The sequence below is a fragment of the Corylus avellana genome, chromosome 1, assembly GCF_965113065.1.
Source record: "Corylus avellana chromosome 1, dhCorAvel1.hap1.2, whole genome shotgun sequence".
NCBI lineage: Eukaryota > Viridiplantae > Streptophyta > Magnoliopsida > Fagales > Betulaceae > Corylus > Corylus avellana.
The window spans coordinates 29,395,636-29,422,397 of NC_142490.1; the positions used below are offsets into that span (position 1 = coordinate 29,395,636).

At 37.0% G+C, this 26,762-nt stretch overlaps 2 protein-coding genes across 6 annotated transcripts; one reads left to right on the forward strand and one right to left on the reverse strand.

Annotated features, from left to right (window-relative positions):
• Nucleotides 1-5,278: 5,278 nt before the first annotated feature.
• On the reverse strand, nt 5,279-7,412 carry LOC132172381 (protein TRIGALACTOSYLDIACYLGLYCEROL 1, chloroplastic). 5 transcript variants are annotated; one of them, XM_059583869.2, is made up of 4 exons: nt 7,072-7,412; nt 6,900-6,983; nt 6,531-6,684; nt 5,279-6,450 (listed from the first exon to the last, which is right to left on the reverse strand). In XM_059583869.2, exons 3-4 carry the CDS (start codon nt 6,575-6,577, stop codon nt 5,418-5,420), a joined length of 1,080 nt encoding a protein of 359 aa, XP_059439852.2. In that variant the 5' UTR covers nt 6,578-6,684; nt 6,900-6,983; nt 7,072-7,412; the 3' UTR covers nt 5,279-5,417. The 5 variants fall into 5 exon arrangements, with proteins under 5 accessions (XP_059439852.2, XP_059439850.2, XP_059439851.2 ...); XM_059583867.2 differs by having other exon boundaries at nt 6,838-6,983; XM_059583868.2 differs by lacking the exon at nt 6,900-6,983.
• Nucleotides 7,413-12,510: 5,098 nt separating this feature from the next.
• LOC148588223 (uncharacterized) lies at nt 12,511-12,993 on the forward strand. Its single transcript, XM_088514845.1, has one exon. The coding sequence runs from the start codon at nt 12,511-12,513 to the stop codon at nt 12,991-12,993; it is 483 nt and encodes a 160-aa protein (XP_088370971.1).
• Nucleotides 12,994-26,762: the final 13,769 nt, after the last annotated feature.

Here is a 26,762-nt window from a genome sequence, read left to right on the forward strand (position 1 = left end):
GTCCCAGTCAAGTCCCAGACAGGTCCCGACGGGGTCCCGGGCAAGTCCAGGTCAGGTCTCGGTCAAGTCTTGGGCGGGTCCCAGGCTAGTCTTAAGCGGGTCCCGGTCTGGTCCCAGGTGTTGTGCCAAATACTACCTAAATTGATAGATAATATTTAGTACGTTTTAACTCGCAAGTGCACAAGATCAAAACAATAGTATAGTGCAACAAGTACGAGGTCGATCCCACGAGGATTGTGATTTTATTTAGAATTGGGAAAAATATTAATTTGTCACTAAATTAATATTGTGAAAAAGAAATAAAAAGATATAAAGATAAATGAAAAGCTAAAGGTAGAGCTTTGATATCCACCACTAATCATACTTAGATAATATAACAATATGCTAATGCTTTGATCATGTTATACATATCTAATGTTTGTCAACCTAAAGGCATGGCATATACTCCTTAAGCTATAGATTTTCCTAAGCAACGAGTTAGGCATGGTGTATACTCTAACTATTTTCTTTTCTAAGGGATTTAGCATGGTGTATACTAAGTTATTCCTTAGGAAAGCATATACTCTATGGAAATTGACAAACACATGAGGCCTAGAGCATGGGCGTACACTCCCAGTTCCCCATGTTGATTAACCCAAGAATCGAGGTGTGGATTCTTTTGTTACTTTTATTAAATACTCGGCCATCCAAATTGAATTAACTAACTAGTTCATACCACATGCATACGTTGATCAGGCACACACATAATTAAAATAAAAGACAAAAGAAAAGGTAAGAAAGAACCCAAAACCGCTCCTAGAAGTAGCCTCCAATTCCTCTCCCCAAAGTTGTCTACTTCTAATTGTCTTTAATTGTGAGGCTTAGAGGTCTATTTATAGGGCTTGGGAGAGTCCTAGAAGCCCTAGAAATCCTAAGAATTTCGGAGATTTAAGTCCAAGTCCAATTAGGATAGAGAAAACCCAAGTCCAAATCGGAATAGAATTCGCCCAAAATTGCGGTCCCATCTTTCGGGGCGATTTTGGCCTTGCGACGCTCCGAATTGGGAAAATTATATTTCACAATGATTTGTATAATTTTGAGTTAGCTTTTCAATGCCACTTGAATCACTTCAATCTGATATTTGAGCCGAAGGTTATGGTCAAAATACCGGGAGGTATACAGAATCCAATTTTGCCTCCAATCCGATTTTGACCATTATTTGAGAAATTCCGATTTACTCATTTCCTTTATTGGATTCAACTTAATCATATCTTCTAGGTCTTCCCAATTTGCCCTTTAAGCTTGGAATTTTTTCAGAAAGACTTTCTTTTATTCCAAAAACCTATAAAACAAAGAAAATACAAAAAGGAAGTAAAATGGTATAAATTAACCAAACTAAAGGATTAAAACATGTAAGTTAAGGGTTAAAAATATGAATATTTTGGCACTTAACACTGAGCAGGTCCCAGCGAGGTCCCGGACAAGTCCCGGCGGGGTCCCAGGCAGGTCCCTGCGGGGTCTCGAACAAGTCTCGTGTAGGTCCCGGTAGGGACCTTATTGGAAAAAAATATATATATAAAAGAAAAAAAAAATTATTTTCTGTGTGCATGGTAAACACCGTAAAATGTTTTTGGCAGAAAACATTTTCAGGAAAAATGGCTTGCCTGAAAATATTTTCCGACGGAAACCATTTTATGTCGAAGTAAACAGAGCCTAAATGTATTTTGATTTTCAATAAAATTTTATTATGTGGCAAATTAGTAATCTAGCCATATTTGGTGGAAGGACACATGTCGAAATGTAATTAGTCCCCAAGTCAGTGATGTGGATTTCTGTTAAGTCTACTAACGGCAGATAGATGGAATAACCATCTCGGTCTTTAGGCAAACCACAGGGACCTCTTGTGATCAAAAGTAAACTCTAGGAGTAAAAAAATAAAGTTGTGAAACTCCAAGGGTGAATAAGGTATTTAACCCTGTTGAATTTCTAAAAGAATGTCTTTATTATTATTTGATTCTCTTATTTATTGCTTTCAATTTTTAAAAAGTCTTATTTATTTCGAAATGTTAAAGAATCAAAATGACATTAATGATTTTTTTTTTTTTTTTTTTTTAAAAGTTGAAACACACTCAAAATGATATTAATTTATTTCAAAATTTATTGCTTTCCAAATTAAAATGATATTAATCAAAATTGTATTAATTTTCTCATTTTTTTTTCCTCACCCTTTGATACACCCAAAGCCCTGCGCATGCCCATTTATAATAATAATAAAAAAAAACCCTTGTACTTCCAATTATTCGGATCAAGATCCTCAGCAATAATTGGTAAATTACGTATGAGTTTTTTTTGTCAATCTAGACCGTTGAATTCCATCCAAACATCTAAATCTCGCCACGTGTTCCACTCAAAAGAAAATAATAAAATATTACTAACATTTTAAAAAATAAATATAAAATAATAATAATAATAATTTAAAAATATTGAGTGGCTGGCCACCCCATTTTCCCTATAGGGGGTGGCCGGCGCCACCCCCTAGGGCCAAAAGCAAAAAAAAATATTTTGGGGTTTGGCCCTAAGGGGTGGCCAAACCACCCCCTAGGGCCATGGGGGTGGCTTCGGCCACCCCCTAGGGCCAAACCCACCAAAAATTGTTTTGGTGGGTTTGGCCCTAAGGGGTGGCTCGGCCACCAGCCACCTCATATTTTTAAATTAATTTTTTAATTAATGTTATTTTATATTTATTTTTTTAATTATAAATAATATTTTATTATTTTCTTTTGAGTGGGACACGTGGCGAGATTTAGACAGTTGGATGGAATTCAACGGTCCATATTGACAAACAAACTCATAGCTAATTCCTTAGCTATTGCTGGAGATCTAGATCCATGTAAATGAAATACAGCTGGCTTGTACCAACTAATCTAAACCATTGATTTTTGATCGAGTGAATCTCAGCCGTCCATCATGGTAAATGGAATACAGTTGGCTTGCACTAATTTAAGTGAAAGTTATATGGTGTTTTAATTTGAAATGAGCCCATTTTTGTACATAGAATCTAACGGTTATGATCACAGATATAAATTACGATTAATAATTAATGTTTAGGATGACAGATGAAACCAGTTGCACATATTTTCGGCCATACTGGATAAAATCCTATTCATGTTTTGAAGAGAAAAACCTTAATTCAAGCCCCCTTCATCTCCTTCCCTCATCAATTCATACGCGTTTGTTTAGCCAGAAAACTTGAGAAAATGAAAAATCAAGTGAAGAAGCTCAGATCTCACACGCGTTTGTTGAAATTTGATTTTTGAGATATCCAAAAGGTCCAAAACGAATCATGTTCATTCATTTCTTCTTCTTCTTCTTCTATTTTTTTTTTTTTTTTTTTTGTAAATAATTTGTTTCTTCCTTTGGTTTTGGTTCATTTGGACCTCATTGTTCCTTGTTCCCCAAATCCCTTATGGTCTCTAGTTTGTTCCTGGTTCGAAGGGAGAATCCCTAGCTTGTCTCTCGATTCTTGAAGAAAATTACAAGCTATGAAGCTTCAAGCACCCTACCTTGAGCACGAGCCAAGTCGAGCTACTCGAGTACTCAGCTCGGCTTGAAATTACTTGGTAGCAATCCCGAGCTCGATCCTGAGCTTCTAAACCTTCCCAACGAGCCGAGCTGAGTCGAAATTTTCCAAGCTAGTCTCGAGCTCGAGGTCGGCTCGTTTACTGGTCTTCTAAAACAAGCCGGTCCGAGTTTGCCAAATCTCGGCTCGTCTCGTTTACGGCCCTTTGGAAACAACCAATCTCTAAAAGAAAACTAAAAAAATGAAAAGAGTGAGAGAGGAGGAATTTCTAAAGTAATTATTGTGTCTCTCTTTTGCCACTATATGAATAAGCTGGCTTTTAAAATTATCATTTAATCAAAATTAAATGATAATTCATCACAAATCCAATAGTAATTTTAAAAGTCACATTAACTTTAGAGCGATACAATAATAACTTTTAGCATTACTCGAAATTTGTGTGTAATTACTTCTTTTTAATGAGAGGCTCTATGGGACTATCTATTTGATGCTTGCCACTTAACGGGCTTCTTGTCTTTTTTTTAAAAAAGTAGTTGGGATGGCACGTGCAATGCACGTGCTTGGTTCAATACTCTACTTGACTCGATTCAACTTGAATATAGCTCAACTTGGGGAGTACATTGACATTATTTTGGTAATTTAGGGAGGATATTGACACAATTAATAGTTTGAAGGACATTGATAACATAGAAACAGTTCGAGGGCTGTTTTTATTTATTTATTATTATTATTTTAATAAAAAATTTAAGTTAAGCTCAAACCACCATATATTTATACAATATGATATAGGATTTTTTTTTTTTTAAAAAAAAAAAAAATCAATTCGAAGGAAAGAAAAATGGATAGGCTTTTGCCTCCCGAAGATGTTTATGTATCAAAGGAGACTGTTTTATTCTAATTATAGATTTAAAATGCTGGAGAGAGAAAACCACATCATAAATTACCTTTTATGAAATCTCAGCTACGTGAAGAGCGCCAATGAATAGAAGCAAAGGCTCACCTCATGAGAAAGAGGCCAAATCTCTTTCTCCCGCCCTCCGAGATCCGAGCTTCCAATGCCCAAGTCCAAGTTCAACTATTATGAGTTTATGTATCGGTGCTTAATTGTTGTGAAAAATTAGACTTATGACAATCAGACTCTGGTTCGGGCTATGGCAAATTGGGGGGTTACAAAATATATATATAACAAAGAAGAAGCACTAAAACAGCAGTCGTAGAAGAAGAACCGCTTCATTACAATCAAAAAATTATGTTAAGAGGGACTGACACTCAGGAATTAGATGTTAGATGTTTCAAGACTATACATTGAAGCTCAAAAACATTCTTCACCAAATCAGTAGGTTCACATATAATTATATTTCCACAAAAATGATTAAACCATCTACCAAGAAGCTAACCTTGAGAAAATGTCATCCAATCAAAGTTATACAAATTGGAAACTTCACACAAATGTTTACTTATTAGAATCATTTATGCCCTACAACTCACCGTTTCTTCCAATTTTGTACATCCTTCTTATCCTAAAGAATAATGATATTCTTCACACCCATTTATCATACTTATGTCACATCGATTGAGATGACGTGTGGCTTACAATGTCAACCACTTTGAAAAAAGTATAACTCATTTAAAACATGCCATATCAATAAGTGTGACATTGATGTGATAAATTGGTATGAAGTGTAGCATTACTCCACTCTAAAAATTAACCAAAAAACGGAGCTCAAGCTGAATGACCATAAATCATGAATTAGCAACTATAATAATGCGTCTTTTGCTTATGCAATGTGTAGGCAGTATCAATAAACAAATAATAATGGAGAAACTCCAACTGAACATCACACACTAACAAAACTGTTCATATGCAATTCTTCAGTGAATCTCCAGCTCCTTGGAAGAAGCAATAAGAGAGTGCAAAGTCAGCAATAAAAATACCAACAAGTGAGATAACCACAGCCGAAGTTGTAGACTCCCCAACACCTTTAGCACCTCCCAGAGTGGTAACTCCCCATGCACAGCTCACAACAGATATAATTGCACCAAAAACCTGTGACTTTATCATGGCACTAATTATGTCCCAAGATTTAAGTGCTCTTTGAGCAGAATCTAAGATAATGTTAATGCTAACCCCATAAACACTATCAGCCAAGAGAGCACTGGATGCCATCCCCACTGTGAAGCACATAAGGGTCAAAAAAGGTAAAGCAATACAGGAGGCAATCACCCTAGGTGTCACAAGATAATCAACAGGGTCTGCCCCAAGAACTCTCAAGGTGTCAGTTTGCTCAGAAACCTGCATTGTTCCTAACTCTGCTGCATATGCACTTCCAATACGCCCAGCAACAACAATTGATGTAACGACAGGACTCAGCTCCCTTGCGAAAGCCAGAGATAATACCCCACCAACAGATCTGTTTAATCCCAATCTGGTGAATTCTCTAACAAACTGGATCGTGAAAGCCATCCCAACAAAAGCTGATGTTAGAAGACAGACCCCAACTGATCTTGGCCCAACTCTCTCCAGCTGTTGCAGAGTATTCCTCCAGTGGACTTTTCCCTTTAGTGTCCTGATAATAACCTGTCCTGCCAGGATAAGAACTGACAATCCCCTCCACAGATACCTGGGTGGTGACCATTTGCTGAGAAAGGTCTCTGCTTCCGAATTGGGTACATGGTTTGTATTTGTATATTCTTGTAACACAGGGACAGATGGGGGGGAACCATCATCAGTATTGGCAATTGCACACAATCTGGTCGATGGCACAGTCAAGAGAGATTCATGTCTTCCTGCATAGTGAACTTCTCTACCAGTAAGCTTTTTTAAATGAGGGGTTTGCATTTTCATCCACCCATCTGGTTTTGCGGTGGTGTTTCTTCTGCAAGTATTAAAACTTCAATCAGGAGTTGACACACATGAAGCTTAAAAGCATATGCAAGCGTGCATAGAAGAGAGAGAGAGAGAGAGAGAGACCTGTTAGAGAAGCACAAGAATGAATGAAAATGGAAAGCTGTTTGCATAATTTGTTTCTTTGTGAATAGAAATGATCAGACTTGAGCTAGAGAGAGGAAAACCCAACACGAAAAAGCTCTTCAAGTGTCCATTGACACGAACATGCATTCCATCTCTGTTGCATGATAAATCATAGAAAATCATCAAAACTTCTTGGCTTTATCAAACACTATCCCAACCAACGTCACCTAAACTAACAGGACATTAAGAATTTCCATAGAAATGAAGACATGTATAAGAAAAGCTCTATTTCGTCAGCAGATAATACCCAGAAAAGATAAACTATTCAGAAAACATATAAATGAATATTAGGCATCAACTGGCTCTAACTTGGCTCCAATCCCACAAAATCAACTATCTACTCTCCTATCCATGAGTTTGACTGATATACCACTCCACCAAAAGGGCTCATCACTGCATATATATTGCAAATGAAGAAATTAAGTAACTAGCGTCAAAGTATATATTTTCTGTTTAGGTAAGAATCATAATGAAAAATGACCTGTGGGTGAGCCCCCGGTTCGGTGCTTTCGGACTCAAAGATCCTATGCGCTCGGCACTTTCGCGGATCTAGCTAGTGCCACAGTGGGTGGGCGTCTCCTGTGGTGGGAGGAGGCGAATGGTGTGGGCGTCGTTCGGTAGGCGGCAAAAGTTGGTGGTGGTCGGAGGCGTTGCTTGGTGGGAGAGGGTGGAGGGAAGAGTTTTGGGGGTTTGGGAGAGAGAGGAAAGGGCCAGTGGTGGGCGGCTGCGCGTCTGCTTCGTAGCCACTGGATGATGTGGCCGGCGGTGCTGGATGGTGGTGGCCGGTTATGGTGGTGGGTGGGAGGGGGCGGGAGAATTTGGGGGAGAGGGGAAAAAAGTGAAAACCTAGAACTAAAGGTGACGCATATTTCAGTATTTGGTTGGGTTATTTTTATTTTTATTTTTTAAAATATATATTTATTTAAATTTAAATTTTTTATTTTTTATTAAAAGGCTCGTTAACCCAAAGTTGGGACGGTTTGCTGATGGAATGCTACTCCGTAGCATTACTCCACCCACACCATACTCTTGGGTCACGCACCACCGCCGGCGATCTCCACTCCCCCCTCCGGCGAGCTCAGAGGAGAAAGGAGGTAGCCCCTCTTGGCTCGGCATTCTTACAAGAACAAAGGTGATTTCTAAATTCCCTCTATCTAAAGAGTTGCGTCATGACTCATGTTTACACATGATGCGCAAGGAATGACCCAACAGAATGGAGGCCGTAGAAATTGGTTTATGGGGGGGTTTTGGTTGTTGAGGTGTTGTTGTGGCGTCCTCATGTCCTCAAGAGTCTTAGCTCGGCTTACTGTCTTCAAGTTTGGGCCGTTTCAACAATTAGAAACTCTCGGGGATGCATGTAATTTGTCCACTTTAATTTTAGGTTAATTCTGGGACTTTTTCTTGCCTCTCAAGATAGGTAAATCAGAGCGATGGGTCGGTCTCGAGCACTGTCGCATTCTGTGGAAGACGATCCAAACCAAAGGTTCATACAATTTTTTTTTTTTTTTTCTTCATTTTCCTGCAAATTTAAGCACATTAAACTCCTTTGGTTTCCAAGAAAACCCATAGGAAAAGTGAGTGATTTGTTTATTGGTTCGAAACCAAAATAATTCTAACTATTTGATGAAAGAGTTTAATATTTGTATACATTTGTAGTGATGTTGAACAGAACGTTGGAGCTAATAGAAGAGTTAACTTCATGTTTATTCCCAGATGTTTCATTTAGATTTTTTTTTTTTCCTATGTTATATTTGCCTGTAGTTTGTGTATGTTGATTTTTTATTCAATGCAGTCTCACTTGAATTTTTCATTTTCAGTAGGTCCAAGAGAAAGAGGGTGGCTTCCAATGCAGAAATTATAGGTACAACTCCTGCAGGTGCTTCTGTCACTAGCATTGTTAGCGTGATTTCGGATCTAGGTATATTTTTGTTGACGTGATAGTGAGTGTTGGGTCATGGATCGGCCACATTAAGCCCAACAAACAATTACTCGACCCACAATACAAACTCGGTTACTTACACCTACTTATCGAGCTTAAGGTCGGTAAGTTATATCAGCTTAAAGTCGGTATATTATACTCGGCTCAAAGACTTGGTAAACCGAACAAAGTATATGCTCCCGAGGATTATCCTCGGGAGACCTCATCTACTTACATGGCATTCTCCTGTGATTCACCAACACAATATACGACAAGTGAATCCTCGGGACAACCACTATGCCAGGTAGACAGCTACTATCTGATGCCTATAAAAGGGAGGTCCCATTTCAATTTTTAGGATCTTCTTCTTTTTCCTTAATCAGACATTCTCAACTCTCTCACTTACAGTCTTCAAGTTCATATACTCTCTTCAACACAGTGACTGATTTAGGCATAGGAGCTATTCCCCGCTGGCAAACACCGGCAGCTTTGATCTTATTCTTATTATTTTGTAGTCAAGTGACTCCTCTGACATCACAACATTCACAGGGTTCGTGCCACGTCATCATTCGGAAAACTGTGTTTCAACAGTTAGATGCCGTTTGTGGGAACTCGATTTTTATCGGTTCTTACTAATTTCAAAATTCTGATATGGTGAATACACCCCCACATCCTCTTCCGAATGTTCAAACTGATGTTCCTAGAACATCTCATGGTCCAAATACTCAGACAGCTTTATTAGAAAGTTTTATGAAGCGTATTGCTGAGTCAATGGAAGTTATGAAGAAACAAAATGAAGATGTCGTTTCTAGGTTGCTTCCTAGAAAAGATCCAGTACTTGAAGAAAGACAAGAAGAAATATTCAAAGAGCCACAACCACCATTTCGACAGCAATCACTTCGACAAGATGATGAAATTTCTGTACATGGAAGTCATAATACAACTGTCCAAACCAAAGAAAATTCTCGTGAAGGGTCTTATAATAATTAACATCTCAGTGAGAGGTCTCATCGTAGTGAATCTAATTATGATAGATCTCATCATAGTCAGTCTCATCACAGTCATTTACATCGTGTTAAGCCCGAGGAAATTGTTGTAAATAAAGTTGTTCAAGATCTTAAAGAAAAATATGAAAAAATGGTTCTTTTAATTGAAAATGGAGAAAATCAATCTGTAACTGAAGATCTTATGTAGTATACCAATTTGCCTTTTACCGATCGAGTGATGAGATATCATATCCCCGATAAGTTTAAGGTTCCTCGAGTGGACAAGTATGATTGAAGCGGAGATCCTACTGATTATATGGAAAGTTTCCGAGCCTATATCATTCTCCATGATACTCCTGATGAAATTGCTTGCCAAGCTTTCCCTTTAACTTTGAAGGGAGTTGCTAAAGAATGGTTTGGAGGTTTAAGTCCCAAATTTGTTGATAGTTTTGATTCTCTTGATCAACAATTTTTGAGTCAATTTCTTGCAATTCGTAAAAGGAAGAAAAGTCTTGCTTATTTATTATCTCACACAGGGAAAAACCGAGTCTTTAAAAGATTATATGTTACAGTTTAATCAAGAGAAGCTGATAGTGGAAAGTCCGAATGAGCAAACAGTTCTTTTAGCCTTGATGCATGGAATAAAAACTGAAAGGCCATTGATGGCTGAATTGGCTTGGAAACCGACGTTGGGAACTCTTCGGTAGTTTATGAACAAAGCTGAGGAATTGATAAATCAAGAAGAAACTATTACGGCCCTGATGAAATCTAAAGCCAAATGAGATAAATATACTTTTGGTACTGCTAAGGTGGAGTCAAGAACTTTTGTTGAGAAGAAGAAGAAGGATCAGAAAATTTTCAAAAATCCAGAAAAGAAGATTGAGCCACCACGTAAGCAGAATCAGCTGCAGTATATTAAATGGACACCTTTAAATACAACTATTTCTAAGGTGTTCATGGAGGTGAAAAAAAGATCCAAACTTTAGATGGCCAGCAAGGATGAAGGCTCTTCCCCAGAATCGAAATAGTCAGAAGTTTTGTGAGTACCATAATGATCATGGTCATCACATCAACGATTGTATAACCCTTTGGTTTGAAATTGAAAAATTTGTCAGGAATGGAAAGTTATTAAAATTCCTAGTTGAAGAAAAGGGGAAAGAGAAAAATCCTCAAGAAAATCAACCCCGGAGGTTGGAGTAGAATAATGATAATTCACGTAATTAGTGGTAGAGGCGTGATGAACCAAAGCCTAATCACAATGATCAACAAAATCCTTAGAATCAAACTGTTATTGGTGAGATTCAGACAATTTCAGGAGGATTAGCTGGTTGAGGAGAGTCCAATTCGGCAAGGAAGGCTTATGCAAGGCAGGCGAGAGTAGAAGAAATTCTCCTTCTTGAAAGGCCTTCCAAGGTGCAAAAGAAGGACCCTATGGTTTTGGCGTTCTCAGAGGAAGATGCAAATGAGGTTTCAATGCCTCATGATGATGCACTGGTGATAACTGTAATAGTGGCTAACCATGCTGTTCATCGAGTTTTGGTGGACAATGGTAGCTCAGCAGATATTTTGTACTGGACCGTATTTCAGCAATTAGGTATTGGTCGAGAGAAGATCAAACCTTTTTTTGTCACCATTGGTAGGATTTGCAGGTGAGCAAGTTCAACCTATTGGATTGATTTCTCTTCCTGTTACGGCAGGAATAGATCCTAAGCAAGCTACTGTTATGGCGGATTTTTTGGTGGTTGACTGACCATCTGCTTACAATGCAATCATCGACCGCCCAGCCTTAAATTAGCTGAAGGTTGCAACTTCAACTTACCATCTGAAGATGAAGTTTCCAATGCTTGAAGGGGTTGGTGAAGTTAAAGGAGATCAAGTTGTAGCGAGAAGATGTTATAATACATCTTTAAAAAAACCTTCAGAATCTACAGTTTTGACAATCAATAATGTGGGTAGTGAAAAGAAGATTGATTTGAAGAAAGAACCAGCTGAGCAGTTGATTGATATACCGATAGCAAAAGGAAAAGTTGTGAAGATAGGGTCTCAGTTAACTTCAGAGGTTCAAGAGGCTCTTATTCAATTTCTTCGGGAGAATTTAGAAGTCTTTGTGTGGTCTCATGAAGATATGCCTGGGATTGACCCAAAGGATATCGTTCATCAATTGAATGTGAATCTGGAGGTAAAACTGGTGAAGCAAAAGCGAAGAAAGTTTGTTCCTGAAAGAAATATGGCTATTGCCGAGGAAGTAGACAAGCTGCTCAAAGCTCTATTTATTGAAGAAGTATATTATCCCGATTGGTTAGCCACTGTAGTAATGGTCAAAAAGTCCAATGGAAAATGGAGGATGTGTGTGGACTTTACTGATCTTAATAAAGCATGTCCGAAAGATAGTTTTCCACTGCCGCATATTAGTTCATTGGTTGATTCAACAACTAGGTATGAGTTGCTGAGCTTTATGGATGCATTTGGTGATATGCTTGTCAAGAGTAAATTGTATACAAATCATGTGAAAGATCTGCAAGAAGCATTCATGACATTGAAATGGTACAAGATGAAACTAAATCCTACTAAGTGTGTTTTTGGAGTCTCATCAGGGAAATTCCTCGGTTACATGGTTTCAAATTGAGGAATCAAAGCTAATCTTGAAAAAATTCAAGCAATACTAGATATGCAGTCTCCAAAGAATACAAAGCAACTCCAATAGTTAACAGGGAGGATTGCAGCATTAAGCAGATTCATTTCTCGGTCTACTGATAAATGTCTTCCTTTCTTTAAAATTTTAAGAAAATCATTTGAGAGGTCTGAAGAGTGTGAACAAGCATTTGAGCAGCTAAAGAAGTATCTAGTCAGTCCACCTCTGTTGAGCCGAACTATTCCTGGAGAAACATTGTATTTGTATTTATCTGTATCTTTAATTGCAGTTAGTGCTGCTCTAATTTGAGAAGAAGAAGGCGTACAGAAACCAGTATACTTCATCAGCAGGGCATTACGTGGAGCTAAGGAAAGATATGTGCAGATGGAAAAGCTTGCTTTTTCTTTAACAATTGCATCTAGGAGGCTTCAGCCATATTTTCAAGCTCATACAATCAAAGTACTAATTGAGTATCCACTGAAGAAAGTGCTTCGAAAATTAGATTTATCTGGTCGGTTAGTTAATTGGGCAATCGAACTTAGCAAGTTTAATATACAACTTGTCTCTCAGAATGCTATTAAAGGTCAAGCACTTGCAGATTTTTTAGTAGAATTCACCAATATGCAAGAACCTGAAGCATGGCCGAGAGATAAGACATGGGTGATTTACGTAGATGGGTCATCTACAAAAAAGAATGGTGGAGCTGGAGTAGTATTGATTACACCAGATGGGAAAGAGTTAAGTAGTTCTCTAAGATTAGAGTTCAGAACTACTAACAACGAAGTTGAATATGAAGCAGTCGTGGCTGGACTTGGCTTAGCTCGGGAGATGGGAGCAGAGTTTGTAGAAGTACGAAGTGATTCTTAAGTAATTGTTGGCCATATTAGTGGTGAGTTCGAGACCAAGGGAAGTAAGATGAAATTGTACTTGTCTAAAGTACAGAATATGTAGAAATTTTTTCAAAAATTCTGTATTGTCAAAATTTCGAGGGAAGAAAATGAAAAGGTGGACTTTTTAGCTCGGATGGGTTCAGCAGCTGACGATGAAGTGGAAGAAACTGACCAACCAATTCAAGCTCTACAACAACCTGCTATAACTGAGGAGGTTATGATTTTAACAATTGAAGTCATGCTTGCTTGGGCTGAAAAGATAGTAGAATATTTGGAAAGAGGTGTTCTTCCTGAAGATAAAAAGAAAGCAATCCAATTAAAGATAAAGGCTGCTCGGTTTACTTTAATAAATGGAACTCTTTACAAACGAGGTTTCATGTTACCTCTTCTTAAGTGTGCTTCTAAAGAAGAAGGTAATCATATTTTTCGAGAAATCCATGAAGGGATTTGTGGCAATCATTTAGGAGCAAGGGTATTGGCACACAAAGCTGTTAGAGCAGGGTTTTTCTGGCCGAGTATGAATTAGGATTCAATGCAAATGGTCAAAACTTCCGACAATTGCCAACATTTTGCCAATGTATTATTAAGTAACCTCTTGAGGAGCTGAGTTCAATTTCTTCACCTTGGCCATTTTCACAATGGGGCGTGGATATAGTAGGACCATTACCTCAAGAAAAGGGAGGTGTTCAGTTTGCTGTAGATTATTTTACCAAATGGGCATAAGTAGAAGCTTTAGTAAATATTACAACAAAGAGCATCGAAAAATTTATTTAGAAAAATGTAATCTGTCGATATGGTATTCCACATGCATTTGTCACAGATAATGGCAAACAATTCGATTGTGATTCATTCTAGGAATGGTGTGCCAAGCTTCATATCAGAAATTATTTCTCATCTTCGGGACATCCTCAAGCAAATGGGCAGGTGGAAGCAACGAACAAGACTATCTTCAAAATTTTGAAGAAAAAGCTTGGTAAGCGCAAAGGGAATTGGGCAGAGGATCTTCCGGAAGTTTTATGGGCATATTGCACCACCAAAAGAACTCCAACTGAGGAAAATCCTTATGCATTAACCTTCGGAACCGAGGTAGTCATTCCAGCTGAAGTTGGGTCAGGAAGTTTTTGTGTAGAGACCTTCAAATCAAAGCTTAATGATGAAGGCCTAAAGCTACATCTCGATTTGTTGCAAGAAAAACGAGACCAAGCCCAAATAACCTTGGCAGCATATCAACGAAGGGTAGCTCGGTACTTTAATCAAAGAGTTAAGCAACGAAGTTTCAAGAACGGAGATCTGGTTTTGAGGAAAGTCATTATAGCGACTAAAGACTTGGTTGATGGGAAATTAGCACCAAATTGGGAAGGACTATACAAAGTGATCGAATGTTTAAGAGCAGGAGCATATCACCTCACAGATTCAGAGGGGAAAGCGCTCCAGAGGCCATGGAATGCCGAGCATCTTAAAATGTAATTTGTATGACAATTGTAATTTCAGAGATTCATCTTTTCTTATATTGTTATTGTAAAACGAATATTTTGTGAATAAAGAATCTTCTGAAGTTATAATCGTACAAAAATCTTAGTAAACACAGCTGACAAGGCGTTTTACTTTACTTCAAACTCAAGAAATATAGCTGAACAAAGCACTTTTTTGAGGATCAAGTTTGGAAATATAGTCGTAAAGGCGCTTTCCAAACTCAGCTCAACTGAGAATTTAAAACCTCCATGTAGGTTAATTCTAAGGCTGAAACCCTTCGGTGAAATATAACCAAGGTGCTTTCCCGAGGATGAGTTCGAGAAATATAGTTGAACAAAGCACTTTCTGAACTTAACCTTCTAAAGAACAAAAAACCTCTGGAGTAAGGTTGTTCGAAGGTTAACCTTGGAGAAATATAGCCAAGGCGCTTTCCCGAGCTTAACTCAGTGAAATATAGCCGAAGCGCTTTCCTAAGGTAAAGACCTCGAAAAAATAGCTAAACAACGCACTCTCCCAAGGCAAGTGCTCCTAAAGTATAGTTGAACTAAGCACTTTCTAAGCACTAAGACCTTGAAAATATAGCTAAACAAAGCGCTTTCCTGAGGCAGACATTCAAGAAACATAGCTGAACTAAGCATTTCCTAAATTCAAAGACCTTTAAGAAATATAACCATAAAGGCATTTCCTTGGAATTAAGCATTCTCCTAAGTGATAAGATTCCCAATGTTTATTAATTGAATAAATAAGTTATGGGAATCGGGGGGGGGGGGGGGGGGGGGGGAAGTGATAAGTAAGTTAAGAAGTTCTTAACTTCTATTATATATTCAAAATGATTAAGGAAAAAGAGTTGAACAAGATATGTAAAGCAAAAGGTCTCTATCATTAAAGACAGAAGAGATAAGAAAGAGATGTTCAACAATGAGTTTCATTCAAAAAATCTACCAAGGATTACATTTTGAGACTCAAAATTTTAAGAAATTTTTTCAAAATTTAAGAACTCTTGGCCTTATCTGATTCATGGTCCCATTCTTCCTCTAATACACTTACTGACTTTTCAAAGTCATCATCAGATGAAGATTTTTCAGGGTGTTCTTTGATGACAGAGGATTCCCCAACTTTATATTTGGCAAATGGGTTGAATCCGAAGTATGTAATTCCCTCGCAACCTGGCATTTTTTCTTGCCCAATTATAGCAATTTTCTTGATAGCTTCTTCGGTAGGAGGAATGTCTTCAGGCCTAATGGTATCATGATCAACATGCTCAGAGGGATTCTTAGACCAGCTTCGGAAGGTTTCAAAACCTGAGATGAAGCCTATGCCCCAACCATAATCTTGACCCCAAGAAGCAAAAGGGAGCTGCTTATAGAAACTCTGAGTTTTCTCTTTATATCTGATCACTTGATCTTTTGCTTAGGAGAGTTTTCCCTTGAAACTCAAAGTCTTCTTTTCAGCAACCTTAAGCTTTTTCTCTGTCGATTTCTGTTTCTTCTCGGTAGCAAGAAGTTTCTCCTCAGTTAGCTTTAGTTTCTCCTTAGCTAGTTCAACTTTGGCACATTGAATCGTGGCTTCCTTATGTGCTTCCTCGAGTTCTTCAGAAACTAAGTTAATACAAGACTTAGTAGCTCGGCATTGAAATTCAACCTCAGCATGTTTTTCTTTAACTTGGCTAGCTTCATCTTCGAGAGTTGAATAGTCAATTAACAGCCTCGTAGATTTTGCTTTCTCAGCAACTAGCTCAGTTTCTAGGGGTGTCAATTTTAACCGCTCGCTAACCACTAACCGCTTAACCGTATTAACTGCTAACCGCCTAGCCACTATAAGCACCTAGCGGTTAGCGGTTATTGGGTTTACTAATCGTGACCGCTAACCGCCTTTTTATATAATATATTTTTATAATTATAATTATAAAAATATTTATACATATAACATAATCACTTGATCATTAAATCACAATTTTTTTTAAAAATAATTAAATCATAATTTGAGTATTAATATATTATCACTATAATTTATATGATTATATCACATGATCAATTGATCATTAAATCATTTGATTATATAATAACAAATTATATATATATATATATATATATATATATATATATATATATAATATGACATAACTCATAAGTATACCGATTCATACTAATATAACAATTAAATAACTAGAGACTTATTTCCAATGTATGTCATAAACTTATAAGTCTATATATGTTATAAGTCTATATAAGTCTACATATGCATATGAATAATATAAATGTATAATATCAATACTTAATCATATGATTTAATGACAATTCAAATACTTTATTCAAGACTTCAAGTGAATCATATTATTAATATTCAATAATGATATGATTCGTATAATATCAAATTACGTAATTGACATTGGATTAAGCAATGACCAATGTGTTACTTATAAACACAATTTAAGTATTAATGTATTATCATTATATGTTGTGACAGTTGTCTGAATTCTAAATTTTTTTTATATGTTGTGCTGAATTTTTTTTTTTTTTTTTATATGTTGTTTTTTTTTTCTTTATAAAAAAAAGTTAATCGGTTATAATTAAATATTTAAGGAATTTTTTTTAAAGTACAAGTAAATGTAAATTTTGGGTCAAATATTTTTGATTTTTCAATATGGGCTCTTTTTATAGCAATTGGCCCCAAGAAGACACTAAAAATACAAAAAAAAAAAAAAAAAAAAAGGGTAAAAAAAAGCCCAAAAAGCCCTAAAGAAAGCCAAAAAACGCCCAAAAAACAAAAAAAAAAGCCCAATTTTTAAAAAGCGATTAGCGGGCGGTTATTTATTTTACTAACTGCTAACGGTTAGTGAAATCTATAAACGGCTAAGGCGGTTACGGTTATCGGTTATTGCCAATAACCGCTAACCGTAATCGCCTTGACACCCCTATCAGTTTCCAACTCTTGGATTCAAGAGTTTGCTTGAACAGATTGAGCATCCAACTCAGTTATCTATTCTCCAAAAAGAAGAAGCTCGTTCTCTTGTTGAGCCGACAGTTCTTGTAATCGTTGGATTTGAACTTCAGCATCTTCAAGTTTCTTCTTCGAAGTCTCGTCCCCCAAAGTAGAACTCTCAGCATATCGTCTGAAATGGAGATAGAAGTTCAAACTTGGCATTGATTCCTACAAGAAAAGAAATTTGTCAGGATAAGTATATCATTATCAACATTCGGAAGGTTAAGAGAAATATTTACCTCAAGTTGATGATACAGCATGTGTTCCATCACTTCCTTCGGGAATTGAGCACTGATATCTGTTGCATTATTAGCCTGAATCAAATCGGCTAAGGCAATAAAAGGGTTGCCTAACAAGTTATCACTTAGTCGAGAGAGAGGTTCCCCGAATGACCAAGTAATTGGCTCAGGTGTACGGTTCACCGAGGAGCCAGCTGCTTGTGAAGTCCCTGTAATATTTTGTGCATCATAGCAAGCTGAATTATTCTTTGGCAGCTGGGTTAATTCTTTGAGGTTAACTGGTTCCCCACCCGTTGGAAAGTTAAATTGGTTCCCCACCCGTTGGAAAGTTAAATTGATCAGCCTCTTCAAACTCGTTGGTTGCTGCCACAAGTTCAGCAACCACAGGTTCAGCTACTAAAGGTTCAGCAGCCACAGGTTTAGCTGCAACAGGTTCAGCAGCCACAGGTTCAGCAATCACATGCTCGGCAATCACAGACTCTGTGACTATTGGTTTAGTAACAGCAGGCTTTGTAGCTGTAGGTTCAGCAATCATTAGTTTTTTAGCAGCAAGTTCGGTAGTAATAAACTCAGAAGTCACAGGCTCAGTGCGAATGACTTCAGGATTTACAGATGAACTTTTTGCTTCGGTTTGTCCTAGAACTATCATTGCAAGTGGCTTTATTATCGGCATCTTCGCAGCAAGATCTCTGAGGATGCGATCTACATTTATAGGGCTTCCTTCTTCAGACTCAGAAGCAGTCAGATGCACAACTTCTGTAGGGGTAGAAGAAAGAGGTACAACAGAGAGTGGTTCAACCTCGAGTGCTGCAGGAGAAGGAAGCTCGGTTCGTGTTGGTGTGATGGATGATGATCGGGAAGGTCTATCTGCAAGAAGGGCATCTCGGATTAATGTATCTTTTTGTGCCATAAACCCCCTGATGCCACCCAGAACACTGAAATATGCTTCGACATGAGGAGCAAGCACTTCCACTTCAGAACCAACTTTCTTTCCACTTGCTTCTAAGCTAGACTTAGCTTTAATTCTTTATGCCTCAGGGAGGACATCAATCTCTACTCTCATTGCTTCTGGTCCCAAGCTTACTTCAAGCCTTTCAGATTCTAAGTCAATAATAGGCTTCACTATTCTTGAGCCATCTTCAGTTTTCTTTGTCTTTTTCCTCCTCCTCAAAAGAGAAATACTAAGATCTTTGGGCTCATTAACAATTTTCAAAGAGACTCTAGCAACAACTAGAGGTCTTGCTAGAGGAACTTTCGAGAAAGCATCTCCAACTATCCTCTTGCCTTTATGTTTAGCCAATCTCTCAGAAGGCTCTTCAATTTTACCATTGTCAGTGATTCTCTTCCTCGGAGATTCAGCAACTGATCCTTGTAGAGCTCCAAGAGCTTGTTTCTTTGAAGCTTCGGGAATAGTTTTCATGACAACTTCAGCAGAAGACTTCTTCTTCGGTTGAGCAGCTTCAGTTGATCTTTCAACTGGGGGGGCTTCCAAATATAGCCTTATATTGTCAGTTGTCATGATCTCATCATAATCCATCTCACCCCTATTTTGTTCAGCATAAATCAGAACTTGCTTCACTCGGTTACTCTCTTCTCTGGATAATGTAGGTTCTTGTTGACCTAAAAAAATGAGAGATCATGTTGAGATTAGCTTCGCTGCAAAAAGAGAAAAGGAAAAGAGAATAATGTTTTGTTTATACCTCGGTTTGAAGGGGAAATGGTCTCCCGAGGAACACTCGGATCTCTAATCACTTCTGAAGACGCAAACTCCCATTCACCTTGAGCAAAAAAGAATTCATCCTTCCATCCTTTATTGCTGGAGTAGGTTGGCTTGAAGAAGATGAATTTTACCCTCTTCCGGGTTCGAAAGGTAAAAAGATGATCAGTTTTGGGACCCTTTGAAAGTTTGTACACTTTTAGAAATTCTCTGATGGTAAGGGGATGTTCTACCCCTAGAATTTTGGGCCAGAGAACCATACAGGCAAAGAAAATTCTCCAACCATTTAGCATAATTTGATGAGGGGCTACCCGAATATAGCTCAACAACTCACGAACTATCCTCGGGAAGGGTAGTCTGAAACCTATTCGGAACACCTCCATGTACAAACACACCTGATTTCTATCAACATCGACCATAGCTTCAGTTGCTTCATTATCGAAGCGCAGTTGTACCGAATCAGGAATGAAGCGGGTTCTATGAACTTCAAGCTCATCCTTATCCTACAAATCTGCTTCCCACGCAGTTGGGTATGAATTAACCAATCCACTGGAATCAGCATCACCTCTACGACCCATCAAATATAGAAGTTCAAGGGCTAATTGAAGGGGAACGAGAGGGTAACCTTGTTGAATTAAAAGGTGTGTAACACTCAAACAAAGATGCCCAACAGATGGTTCAATTAGAGGAAGAAAGAAATCTAGGTATTTAAGTATTGGGCTGTCAGGATTAACAAAACGTTTGGCAAAAGGGACAGAATCAACCGTGGTTATGAAATATACCACTCTCAGAAAATAATACTGAGTAGAAAGATTTGGGTGAAGGAACGCCAGTTGCAAAAAAAGTATTTGCAGAGCTTGGACGAACAAGTTAATGGCTTCTATCAATATAACAGTAAAGAAATAACGAAGGCAGAAGGATTTAAAAAGGCTTCAGGAAGACGAAAGATTAGCGGTGCATTTAAAACCCTAGAGGCTAGGGTCCTTCGAGAAGACGCGCCATTTAATTGGTACCACTTGTACAGAAATTGACACGTGGTTGCTAGATTTTTTAACATAGGAAGCTCGACATGTGGTTAAAATAGGGAATAGAAATCGTTTATCGCTCCAAATATTCCCTCTTGAAATTCAAAAATTCCAAAATTCAAATTGTGAGTGCCAACTCACATTATTTTTACCAAGGACAGGGCAAAACTTTTGAAAGCCGACCCATTCTTGGAAAGATGAAATTTCCATAGTCTCTTAGACTAGGAAATTGGGGGGTAACTGTTGGGTCATGGATCGGCCACATTAAGCCCAACAAACAATTACTCGGCCCACAATACAAACTCGGTTACTTACACCTACTTACCGAGCTTAAGTTTGGTAAGTTATATTAACTTAACCTCGGTATATTATACTCGGCTCAAAGACTTGGTAAACCGAACAAAGTATATGCTCTCAAGGATTATCCTTGGGAGACCTCATCTACTTACATGGCATTCTCATATGATTCACCAACACAATATATGACACGTGGATCCTCAAGAGGACCACTATGCCAGGTGGACAGCCACTATCTGATTCCTATAAAAGGGAGGTCCCATTTCAATTTTTAGGATCTTCTTCTTTTTCATTAATCGGACATTCTCAACTCTCTCACTTATAGTCTTCAAGTTCATATACTCTCTTAAACATAGTGATTGATTTAGGCATTGGAGCTATTTCCTGCCGGCAAACACCAGCAGCTTTGATCTTATTCTTATTATTTTGTAGTCAGATGACTCCTCTGACATCAAAACATTCACAAGGTTTGTGCCATGTCATCATTTGGAAAACTGTGTTTCAACAATGAGGGTATTAGCCTGCAAGAATTCTAATGCCTCATGTTGTTCGTGATTCGTGCTTTGATTTTTTAAACGTTTCTTCACTTTGTAGTTTTAGGCCTTGATTTGACTACTAACTTAATTGCTTACAATGTGGTAGTTCAAGGAATGTTTGAAGGGAAAGTGGCTTTGTACCACTGTAATGATTGCAATAAAGATATCTCAGGGAGGGTCCACATCAAGTGTGTAATGTGCTGAGATTTTGATCTTTGTGTAGAGTGCTTTTCTTTTGGAGCTGAGGTTACACCGCACAAGAGCAATCATCCTTACAGGGTTATGGTTAGTACTTTTCTTCGTAGTTAATTCATTTCATTGCTGCCTTGGCAATTCAAAGGTGTAGTAAATACCCATTTATGTGTCATGCCTTTTACTATCTCTATATTAAAATATTCTTTGTTCTCCTCTTACTAATACTTAGCAAGTACGTATTACTTTTGAAATGCTTGCAGGATGTCATGTTCAAAGCTTTTTTCTTATTTAAATATCATTTTGAATTTCAATAGCTGTCTGACACCTTTGTTCTTAGTTTCCAAAAGTAGGTTATTAGTTGGACATGCCTATCATTAATCTAATTATCATGAATTCTTGTGTCGTCATTAAATTGCTTTTTCCCACAAATTGCTTGAAGTTGGTATAAGTTTTCTTCTTATTCTTTTAGTAACGAACCATAATTTTGCTTTTGTTTTCTTTATAGTCATACCTATAGCTGAAATGAGAATGTTGAGACGGATTAATGAAAAGATAAGGACTTGAAAGAATCCCATTGTGAGAAGTTAATCATAGCATCACTCCTCATCTTTGAAAAAGTCTGAGTGGCTGCATCCTCGATTTCCTTGGCAATGCAAAGAAATAAATAACCTTGACTAATATCTGAGTGCATAGAATGTAACAACCATGACATTATTGTTGAATTCTCTGTTTTCCACTTTTCATAGGTGGGATCATCAAGAGCTGGTTCTGGGATCTTCCCATTCAGATATCCCATTTTTCCCTTACTTTTGTTGTATGACTGTGACCAAGCAAGATAGTTGAGCCCATCCAATTTCACGGTTGTGTTCCGAAGGTTTGGATTTTAACTCAGAGAGGTCACAAGACTTCTTATACCCTTTTTTGGTTTTCTTAAGGTCTGATTCTTTCCGACATTTCTAGATCAGACATCCAACCCAATAGCTCCAATACACAAGGCTCAAATATGAATGAGTAAGCAAGATGCATCATATCATAAAAGTAGACATGAAGCAAGAGGCATCTTGTGTAGACATGCCATTTTGGTGCTACTATCAAAAATGCATACAATTTAGCCACCAAGATACTATCTTCCAAGATGGAGGAAGGATATAAAGCGAACATACACTTTGGTTAAGATTAGTTATGATGCTTTTGGTGTTGATCCTAATGATGAAAGATATGACATCATCTGCAAGAATTTCTCTAAATTAGCATTGCTTGCATCGAAAAGCATGGACAAATACAAGAAGGTGATGAAAAATATTGATATGTTAACAAAGGAATTCCGGGAATCAAGGCCAGAGCCCATTCATAATACTATGCTTAGTCCTATTAAGGTTAAAGGTATAGGGAGACCAAGGTCAACAAGAGTGGTGTCCATTTTAGAAAAAAAAAGGTGAAGAAGTCAAAATGAAAAAAGAAGGTTGCTAGTGACAACAAGGCCAAACCGGAAAGGAGGAAAAAATAGGTTCGAAAAACATTTGTATGCTCCACATAGGCTTTTTCTTGTGTTTTGTTGACTAAACCATTTTTTAACTGTAGGCCTCAAAAGCAATTCAAGATCAAGCAAACACAAGTCAAACTCCATTCCCTTCAGTAATTGATGATCAAAATGAGCGTATAATTTGTACTCGGGTATATACATAAATTTATGGACACAAATATGACGACTTACTTGATTTCTTTATGAGTTTGCATATATTTTTTTAAAAAAAATTTTCGAAGCTTGAGTTGTCTTATGTGTGTATTAGGTTGGGGTGCTAGCTGATCCAACTAAGGAGTTATCAAAGTTGTTATTTGAACACAATTTTGAAAAGGCTTTCCATGTAGCCCTACAAAGATGTGATATTTCCTTGTGTCCAGGCTATGCTCACAGGTGCATTTGTCTCATCTAACAATGTGCACAAAGTCGACGATATGTTATAGAATGTTCTTGGTGAAAGTTTTATGGTTTTTTGTTTTTTAAAGAATATGTAACTAAAGCTTCCTTCTCAGGTTGATCTACGGTGGATATTGTCAATAGTTCCTCTCCCTTTGAGCCAAGGAGTACTGCTAACCCTTTTGTGGCAATTAGCTTGTGATATTAGTAACAACCTATCCCAAAAACTTGCTTGGATGACGGTCGTGGTCAATGCCATAATTCCAACCGACCTTGGAATTGCAGTGAATAGGAATGCCATCTTACTCGAAGTTTATGCTATTCTCAACCATCAATATACATTGCATACAATTACAAGTGTTGAGCTCCCAATTATTCGTTTCTTGATGAATGCCATCAATTCCAATGTCATGGCTTCCGAATAGATTAGATTTTCTTGTAATAGTTGAATACTAGTTTTTATTTATTTTGAATTTTAGACAATTTTGAATTCTATGTTTAAGGCAATTTTCAATGCTATGTTTAATGCAATTTTGATTTGGAGGAGTTGAGATTTTGGAGGTTGAAGGAATACAAGTTATACAACTTGTATACACATACATATATGGATGATGCTTGTGGTTGACAAATTCATATTGCTGGCTAATGTTGTCAGAATCCTTTCTATTTCTGCATCTGATGCAACCATATTCCTTGGTTATCACAATAATTTGATCATATGATGCAACCAAATGATGCTGACCATATGCATCATTTGATTATAGCAATAAAGAAAATAACCATCACCATATTCCTTGGTTATAATAATAATTTGATCATATGATGCAACTAAATGATGCTGACCATATGCATCATTTGATTATAACATTATAGAAAATAACCATCATTATTGATTATATTCTGCAGCATAAAGGGCTCTTGATGATAAGGGTATTTTGATAGAGATAAAGTAGTTGACATTGCTTATATATAACAAGTTCATTTGTTTGAAAAATATCAACAATGTTACGATATATATGATTATTAAGGTTAATTTGAAGCATATATATATATATACTCGCATTGCTTTTTATCCATAAACGAGAAAGATGTTAAGGTTCAATCCAAAATCCCATTAGTAGATATTCACACAAACCATTCAATCTATCTCACATACAGCAATAGGAAACATATATTAAAAGGTCATACATACATTCAAAGAAGCTCAATGTAACCCATACATATATCAAAAAACCAAATTTAGTCTATCCAGTTGATGAGCGCCAAAATTGCATATTTGGACCCCTTAATTTGCATTTGCTAAGCCTTTAGCTTTATTATGTTCTGATGTTTTGGTTAGTTTTAGTGTTTTAGTGATTTGCAAGTTGTTAAGAGAAAAATGCGGCTATGAAATTTGCAACTTATTCCATTAATTATGGGGCTTAAGACACTTCAAGGAGCATTGATAGCAAATTTGGATCAAGCGATGATTTGCACTCGATGAGTCCCACTAAAAAGGCTATATCTAGAGTTATATAGCTTGGATTGAAGCGATCTTGGTGTCATTGGAAAGATAACTCAAAGATCTACAAAGTCATATTTCATAAGAGTAGGCTAATTCCGACCAGAAGTGTGCTCGAGCACACTTTTAGTGCGATCGAGCACACCTAAAGTGTGATCGAGCACACTTGGCCGACCTGGTAGTGCTGAAACCCTAAAATTAGCTTATAAATATCATTATTTTCCATTGTAAACGGAGGGAGACGTGCTGAGGGCGCCATTCTTGGTCATTTTTTTGTGTTTTTTGGGTTTTTTTTAGCTTGGAACTCGAATTCTTTTGTAAGTTCTTAATTTTAATGAAGTAATTTAGTTTCTTTATGATTTATTTTGTCATGAGAGGCTAAATCTTCAACTAAGGTTGAAGATGAAGCTTCACCATTGATTTGTTTATATATTTTTATGTTTAGTCTGTACAATTACGTCATTTAATGTAATGTATGTTCGTTTCAATTCAATTGTGTGACAAAATTGTGATTGATTGTTGTTTATAAGTCGTGAAAATGTTGGATATTCATTGTGTTTCATCCAACAGATACATTTCAACTTTTGGTTTACTTTGGATATCCAATGTCTTTTGTGCAAAGCATGGATACATTGGATCTTTTGGACTAAACCAGATATGTTTTGTTTTTCGTAATAGAGATGGATTCATTGAATCTTTCAATAGGATTTTATAAAAAAAAAAAGAACATGCATGAGATTTTATTGAAATTCGGATGTATGAACAAACATAATTATATGTGCTTTGATTTGTTGAGGTGGATTCTGAAAACCTTAGTGTTTTTATCTTTTGATTTATTTCATTTGTTTTTTTTTTTTTTTTTTTTTTTTCAATTTCAAGTTCCCAAAATTCGGAACTAAGTTAAAATAGGATTAGTTTAGATAGAAATTAAATTTCACAAACACAATTCCTTGTGGATCGACCTCGCACTTGCATAAGCTGTACTACACACAATTTGTGCACTTGCGAGTAATTATAATTTGCACATCAAGTTTTGGACACCGTTGCCGGGGAGTTGTTTGTTTTTGTGAAAATTTATTTTTGTTTAAATTGATTTTATTTTTCTACTAGTTTAGGTAGATTTTTGTTTCATTTTCTTTTTGCAATTTTTGTTTACTTTTATTTTTATCTGTTTCTATTTTGTTTCATCTAACCATAACAAAAAAAGAGTTTTGTTTCTATTTTCATTTTTTTCTGCAGTTCTGCGGAATCTACTCCTTGCTAGTGCGCTCAATCGCACTCCACTTGCGCTCGAGCGTACTCGAGCACAAGGCAACAAACAAAGCGCACCTGTGCTCGACCCTCCCCAACTGCGCTCAAGTGCACAACAAACATATGCTCGAGTGCAATTTGCTTACGCTCGAGCGCACACATGCAATAGAAACACAACTGCTGGACCAGCTCACACCTGCGCTCGAGCGCACCTCCGCAAACTGAACCAAAACGAGCTAGCACCTTGAATTTTGCCAAACTTATGTTTGGTCAATTTTGTGAATTTTCGTTTTGAGTTTTTGTTTTTACTTTTTGGTATTTTTGTTTATTTTATTTTCAAAAAAAAAACAAAAAAACAAAAAACAAAAACAAAAAACAAAAAATTTTGGTTAACATTTCATGTGGAAGTGTGTTCTGTTTAAAGAGTGAGGATAAGCTTGAATTTTCCTTTAGGTAATTTTAATGCTACCCCTAGTTGTAGGACACCCGCTCCTACCAACTATCATCACCATTGTCACCCACATGGACCATGTTCATACTGTTCTAACCCTTATCATAGTTCAAGTAATTGTCCATCCTAGGGACAATTTTCCAATTTTTAACATGAGCAGA